The sequence below is a fragment of the Trichechus manatus genome, unplaced genomic scaffold (assembly GCF_000243295.1).
Source record: "Trichechus manatus latirostris isolate Lorelei unplaced genomic scaffold, TriManLat1.0 scaffold00282, whole genome shotgun sequence".
Lineage (NCBI taxonomy): Eukaryota > Metazoa > Chordata > Mammalia > Sirenia > Trichechidae > Trichechus > Trichechus manatus.
Window position 1 is genome coordinate 1,009,737 of NW_004444218.1, and position 7,544 is coordinate 1,017,280.

At 51.8% G+C, this 7,544-nt stretch overlaps 1 protein-coding gene across 5 annotated transcripts in view; it reads left to right on the forward strand.

Annotated features, from left to right (window-relative positions):
- The window catches only part of TANGO2 (transport and golgi organization 2 homolog), a 65,517-nt gene extending 62,369 nt beyond the window's left edge, over positions 1 to 3,148 (forward strand). For all 5 annotated transcript variants that reach the window (XM_023725052.1, XM_023725053.1, XM_023725050.1 and 2 more), the window contains one exon: positions 1,084 to 3,148. In XM_023725052.1, the coding sequence (XP_023580820.1) occupies positions 1,084 to 1,204 (121 nt within the window). In that variant the 3' untranslated portion in view covers positions 1,205 to 3,148. The remainder of the gene's footprint in view (positions 1 to 1,083) is intronic.
- The last annotated feature ends 4,396 nt before the right edge of the window (positions 3,149 to 7,544 follow it).

The window sequence follows — 7,544 nt, forward strand, 5'->3', positions numbered from 1 at the left end:
TTTGCAGGCAAGGGGACGGGGCCAGACAGACAGACGCAGGAAGGCCTGGTGACCTAGGTGGCTGTTAGGTCTACAGGCCACGGGCCCAGCCCTCCAGGCATGACAGTCTCCAGAGCCCACCAGCTGGGAATGGGGACAGCAGGCAATGCCAGGCACACTGCCTGGGTGGTGGCTAGACTAACTGCTGGCCCTTCCCATCCCCTTGGGGTATGGGGGCATGGTCTCCCTCCAGCCTATCATCCATCACAGGTTTCTTTCTGTTGCTAAATTATGTGTGCACATGGACCAGTGTGCATGAGGCAGCTCAACCTGTCTGCCCCCGCTGGGTGCATAGTGCTGGGATCTAACTGGACAGACCCTCAGTCTGCTCAGTGATGCTTCTATGCCCACCCCGTGTGTCAGTTTGTGCTGGGACAGCTCATGGAGCCACGGGCAGGGCCAAAGAGAAGGAGTTGCTGAGGGTTGGTGGGGCAGGGCCAATTTAGACGAGTGGTGGGGGAGGAAGACAGGCTGGACTTTCCTGGAATGGGGTAGGGAGGGCCCAGCCCCAAGTCGTGGGGTGTTTGACCTGTTTAAAGAACGGAATGCAGCCTGGGTGACCAGGACACAGCACTTGGCATGGGCAGTGCTGCCAGCGAGTCAGGAGGTAGACAGTGACTAGAGTATGATGCAGCCCCAGAGTGGAGGAACTGGGGCTTTGCTGTAGTGGCCAAGGAGCCCAGCAGTGTTCTGAGCAGGGAGGTGGCACTGTCAGCTCCCCAGTTGCCATGGGGAGAGCGGCGGCAGTCAGCTTATGCTGCTGAGGGAGGGTTTGGGCAGGCTGAGGGTGTTCCAAGGTGGAGGCATCGGGTTCAGAGAAGGGTGGGGCTTGGGATGGGACCCTGGCAGGCCTGTGAGGCTAGCTGGGGAGCCACAGGCCACACTGGAGGGGAGGGACAGTTGGAAGATCACTGGGCTCAGTGCCCAGATGTCCTCTGATGAGCCCCTCTACTTCCTTGAGGATAACCTGCCTTACCCCAGGGCTCGTGCCCAGCACAGGGGCCAAGGGTAGCCAGGGGAATGTAAGCCTATGCTCTGTTTCAGAACCAACACGGTCATCCTCGTGGACGCGGAAGGCCACGTGACCTTCACAGAGCGCAGCATGCTGGACAAGGACCCCACCTGCTGGGAGACCAGCACCTACGAGTTCAAGCTACAGAGCTAACCCCACCCCAGGCAGGGCAGGCCCAGACAGGACCCTCCACAAACACACTGCACTGCCCATGAGAGACTTGGGCATCGTCCCCAGGACCAGGGCCCTCTGATTTGTGTACTGCCTGTCTGTGTCACCATGCCCAACTTGGGAACTGCCCTTATGCCAAATGGGGAGTGACAGTGTCTGACACCCAGGTCTACGACAGGCACAGCTATGCTATGCATATATGAATGCGCCTGGGCCTGCCCCCAGGCACATGCTCATTCAGCCATACACACACACACGCACGCACGCACACACACACGCACACACACACGCACACACACGCACACACACAAGGCATACATGCACACACATCACATCCTCACAGATGACATGCACACGAGTACACACTCATGCATTCACATGCATGGGCACACACACACACGTGCCGATGAAGTGGAGCCATGCCTCTCATACCACACATGCTTTGATCAGTGGATATTTGCTTTAGTCAAGATGACAGGAGAAAACTTTTGTCTAAAGGTAGCCCTTCCTCCTGGGCATGCAGGACACATGCGTGACTCAATTTTTGACAACCAGACCTGCTCTGAGAGAGGAGACCTGGGCCATGTTTGGAGTGAGGCATCAGGAAGGAAGACCCAAGAAAAACCCACTCTCAACAACAGCACAGCCTGGTTGGGGGATCCCCCAGCCTTATGTGCTCTGGGTGGTCCTGTGTGTTCCAGGTGGTTCCGTGTGCTCTGGGCGGTCCTGTGTGTTCCTGCAGTTCCGTGTGCTCTGGACAGTCCCGTGTGTGCCCTTGCAGTGCCCAGGACACCCCTCCAGCCTCTCACTCAGGCGTCTTGTTGTTCAAGTCGGGGTTGTGTGTTCTGAGTCAGGCTTGTCTCACCAAGAGGACACATCCAGCCCGTGCCATTTCCCTTCTTGGAGAGCTGAACTTCACTGACATCTGAACTTCATCGGAACGGGTACCTGAATGCAAGATATTGATAATAAAACTTTGATTGAGGCTGTGCTGAGTACATGGATTTCAGAGTCCTTCACATGTGTGACTGGTAAAGCTGGAGCAATTTTGTGCAAGGGGACAGTTCTCCCATATGTGCCTTGTTGTCCTCCTGTCCTGGCAGCCCCAAGGGGTCTCCCTGCCTGTGGGAGCTCCTTCTGCAGGCACAGGTGCCCTGTCCAAGGCCCTGTCTACTTTCTCCTTGTGGCCTCCTGAGCACTGTGATGGAAGTCAGCAGGTCAGTCTGTCCATCTGCCCGTCTGTACTTGGTTAGAGGCTGAGTGCTAGAGAGCTCATGTGCATGGGGCATGGTAGGTGGCTGGTTACAAGGCAAGCCATCCTACCACCAGGGCCTCCTGTGCTTAGCTGAGGAGCCAGAGGTCTCTCCGAGTGGCATTGGGGGGGCCCCACGAGGATCCTCGGGAGGGAGGAATGTGGCCAGGCTTATATTCCCGGTGGACCAAGAGGTGAGAGGATGGAGGGAAGGGGGGGATTTGAGAGCCATAGGGCAAGTAAAGTCTGTGTCTCAGCCCCCCCGAATCCCTGGTTTTGGGTAGGCATTGGGGGCTCCCATACCAGCCCTGGCCAAGCATAAGGGGTCTCACGTTTCCAATGCTGAGCCCCAGACCCCCCTCCCTCTCAGCAGCAGTTGCCGAGTGGGCCTTCTTAGGCCATGAGCATGGGGTGGGGTGGGACCTGCACCCTTGGGTAAGAGGAATTGCTGGTCCATCTGGAGAGGAGGTGGGGGGTAGGCTTGTCTCCTCACCTTTCCCCCTTCAGGCCCTGATACCCTCCTTGGCTCACTTTTTTTTCTTTTAGATTAATGCATTTATTCCAAGTAATTAATACATTAAAAATAAAGTTAAAATTGTCCAAGCCAATGCATGAACTCTTTAATCTTTCTAACAAAATGTGCAACCCAAAACACCACACTATGATAGAAATAACTTGGAAAGGTGGAGAAGAAGGAGGCCTTGGGTGGCGCAGACAGTTAAGTACCTGACTACTAGCCAAAAGGCTGGTGGTTTGAACTCACCCAGAGGCACCTCAGAAGACAGGCCTGGTGATCTGCTTCCAAAAGGTCACATCCTTGAAAACTCCATGGAGCATTTCTGCTCTGTACACGTGGGGTACCCGTGAGTTGGAATCAACTTGATGGCAACTAACAACAAAGAGGAGGAGATACATATGGGTTTGTGGAACCAAGAACAAGTTTGATCCCAAGACAAATTTCAGATCTTCCACCTCTTCAGAACAGAAATGGCTGCTGAACAACAATTTAACATAAAGTGTTACTGGATCATAACACAATGAACAAGAGGCCATTTCAAAAGTAAAAGGAACTTGAAACGTGTATCTGCTCCTGTCATTGAGTCATGAAGGTGCCTTACTGATTAGCTGTCTTCCAAAAGTGACCCTACTAGATTCTCCTTCATGTTTATTGAGTCCCTTTCCAAATGAGTCTGTGGGTTAGTAGGACCATCTGAAGAAGGGCAGCAGTCAGAGACTCGTGGGGCCGACACGCCTCAGGTAAGTCAGCAGTAAACAAAAGAGCTACCCATCCTGCATGGTCAACCTTGGCTCCTTTTGAACTCAGAAGAAAAGTGTTTGATGCAGTCCAGCCCCTTCAGGCTGAGGGCCAACTGAAGCTCCAAGTCCCACAGTACATCTGGATGAGCCAGGCTCTGCCCACTACCCTCGCTACTGCACATCCATGGTTCTGCCCTTGGGGACCAGCCCAAGGGCACCAGTGTCCCACACAAGGATCAGCCCCTGGGCCAGCTGCCTCCTAGGTGGGTCAACCAGGCATTCATGTCTACCCTCATGGGCACTACTGGGCTGGGCTTAAAACCATTCTGAAGAGCCTTCCAGATGTTTGCCTCTGCCCAGCACATCAGGCCTGGGCACACAAATGAGGCCCTGTCACTGGCTCCTCTGTTCCCAGTTTGCCTCAGGGTTCTAGATGGCCTAGGCCCCCTGAGGAAGGGGCAGCGTAGGTTCTGTTGTGATCCTCACTTCACAGATGAGGAAACTGAGGCTTGAGGAGACAAAAGAAATGACTCTCAGTCATGGAGCAGCTGGGAGAGGCAGAGCCATGAGCTGGGATGGAGCAAGATGGAGGACGAGGTTGGCACCTGATGCCTGTGGGTCCGTGGTTCTTCCACGCCTGGGTCTTCCCGTGCTGCCTGGCTGGCTGCCTCCCACTACTGTGCTCTCCACATGGCAGCCCCCAGGGCCTTCACACACTGTTCCCTCTGCCTGAAGAACCTGTCTAGATACTCAGGCTGGCTCTCCCTCATTTCCTGCAGCTCTCTGATGAAATCTTAGACAGGCACACACTTAAAGTTGCAGGCTTCCCTGCCCTCACCATGCTTTGGTTTTCTATATAGCAGGCAGCACTACCTTACATGCTATACATTTTGATTGATTGTTTCTTGTGTGTCTCCCCATTCTAATGAGAGCTCCAGGAGGATAGGGACCTTTCTTCTTTTGCCCACCGTTACATCCCAGTGCCTAGGACAGGTCAACATTTGAACCAAGGGTGACAATGCTGATGCTTCCTAAGCCCCCATTTATTTAGGCCAGTCCCTTGCAGCAAAGCTCTTGTCCTATTAAAAGGGCACAAGGGCCCTAGGGAGCTGGATACTTTCTAGAAATGCTTTTGAGACACCACCTAGGGAGGCCTGGTCCTGAACTGTGGCCTGGCCTGGCCAGTCGTCTGTGCTCATTACCATCCGTGTCTGATCTGAGTCCCAAACATGGGTCCCCTTCTCCCAGTGGATAGGGAACTCACCCCTATCTCAGATGCCCCTTCCCAGATGAGCCACATCTCCTTTCTGGGCTCTGGGACAGCTGAGTTGAGGTGTGCGGACTGGAAGGCCCAAGGGGTGGAGGCTGACTGGCCAGGAGGCAGTGTGTGAGCAAACCCAGCCGGCCCAGGAATGCGGTGTGGCCTCAGGTCCCATCCTGGCAGGCCTGGGCTCTTTCTGCCTTCAGAGACCACCACCACCACCACCACCACCACGCCCCACCAAGTCCCTGTCTTTTGGCCTCTACCAGCAGATGGCATAATCCAGGCCCTTCAGCAGAGAGCTGGCTCATTGGTGAGCTGGGCTGACCTGAAAGCACAGGAGCCCCGAGAGGAAATGTTTCCTGCCCCAGACTGGACTGGAGTTCCAGCTTCTGGTTCAGTGAGTAATCTTTGTGACTTGAGACCAGGGCCAGACAGGGCTTGTGGCCAAGCGCCTGGGGCTAGAGCTCTTTGCCTGTCACCTAGTCTGCCCTGGTCTACATGGGAAACTGGCTGTAGTGTGCAGGACCAAGGTCTTGGGTCTAACTGGGAACAGTTGGGCCCCCAACTCACCAAACAACAAAGTGTAGAGAGGTCATTGTGGCTGGATGTTGGGCCCCCAACTCACCAAACAACAAAGTGTAGAGAGGTCATTGTGGCTGGATGTTGGGCCAAGTTCCTATGGGCTCTGACTGGTGCTGAGCTAAGGCCTGCAGCTGGCCCAGCCATAGGGAGGCTGGCATCCCCTGGCTGAGCCCAGGAGCCAAACCCTCATGGGGGGACGATACCTGCTATGAGGTGCTTGGTGCTGACCACTGGGACATCCAGGTGAACGGCAGGGGACAGAAAGGGAGGAAAGGGTCTGGGCAGGCCCTTGGGAGGCTTTAGCTTCATCATCTCCACCACCTCCTCTCTCCCCTTTTCTAACCTTTTTTGTTTTGAAATAATTTCAACTTACAAAAAAGTTGAAAAAATTGGAATTCCTGTATACTCTTCATCCAGTTTTCCCCAAGTGTTAACACATCACCTAGCCACAGTAAATGATCAGAAACCAGGAAATTAGCATCGACACAATACTTTTTTCTACAGACCTTATTTGAACTTTACCAATTGTCCCACTGATGTCCGTTTTCTGGGGACATTGCCCTCATTGCATTATTGCATTTAGTTGTCACATCTCCTTCAACCTAACGACTGTTCCTCAGTCTTTCTTTGAGTTGAACGATCTGAACACTTTTGGAAAGCACTGGCCAGTTATTTTGGATTTGTCTGACCTTCCTTCATTACATTCAGGTTTTGCCTTTCTGGCAGAAATTCTCATGTGATATTATGTCCTTGACAGGAGGCCCAGAATTTGTCCCTTTACTAGTGCTTTTTTTTTTTAATTTATGTTATGGATTGAATTGTATCGCCCCCGCTCCACCCCCCCAACCAAAAAAAAAAATTTTTGGAATCTAACCGCTATACTTATGGATATAATTCCATTTGGGAATAGGGTTTTCTTTGTTATGTTAATGAGGCCACATCAGTGTAGGGTGTGTCTTAAACCTAATCACTTTTGAAATATAAAAAAAGCAGATTAGGCACAGAGAACACATTGGGGAAAGATAGATGCCTCGTGTAGATTGCCGAGGAACTAAGCTCTGGGGCTAGAGAAGCTGAGATAGGATTTTCCCCCTACAGCAGACGGAAAGAGAGCCTTCCCCTAGAGCTGGTGCCTTAGATTTCAGATTTCTAGCCTCATAAACTGTGAGAAAATAAATTCCTGTTCCTTAAAGCCATCCACTTGTGGTATTTCTGTTACAGCAGCACTAGCAAACTAAGATGATCGTTGTTGTTCTTAGGTGCTGCTGAGTCGGTTCCAACTCATAGAGACCCCATGTACAACAGAACAAAACACTGTCCAGTCCTACACCATTCCCGAAACCACTGCCATGCTTGAGCCCATTGTTGCAGCCACTGCACCAATCCATCTCACTGGGGGTCCTCCTCTCTTTCTCTGACCCTCCACTTTACCAAGCATGATGTCCTTCTCCAGGAACTGGTCCTTCTTGATAACATGACCAAAGTACATGAGATGAGGTCTTGCCATTCTTGCTTTTAAGGAGCATTCTGGCTGCACTTCTTCCAAGACAGATTTGTTCGTTCTTTTGGCAGTCCATGGTATATTCAATATTCTTTGCCAACACTATAATTCAAAGGCATCAATTCTTCTTCAGTCTTCCTTATTCATTGTCCAGCTTTCACATGCATATAAGATGACTGAAAACACCATGGCTTGGGTCAGAGACCTTAGTCCTCAAAGTGACATCTTTGGTTTTTAACACTTTAAAGAGGTCTTTTGCAGCAGATTTGCCCACTACAATACATCCTTTGATTTCTTGACTGCTGCTTTCACGGGCGTTGATTGTGGACCCAAGTAAAATGAAATCCTTGACAACTTCGATCTTTTCTCTGTTTATTATGATGTTGCTTATTGGTCCAGTTGTGAGGATTTTTGTTTTCTTTATGTTGAGGTGTAATCCATACTGAAGGCTGTAGTCTTTGATCTT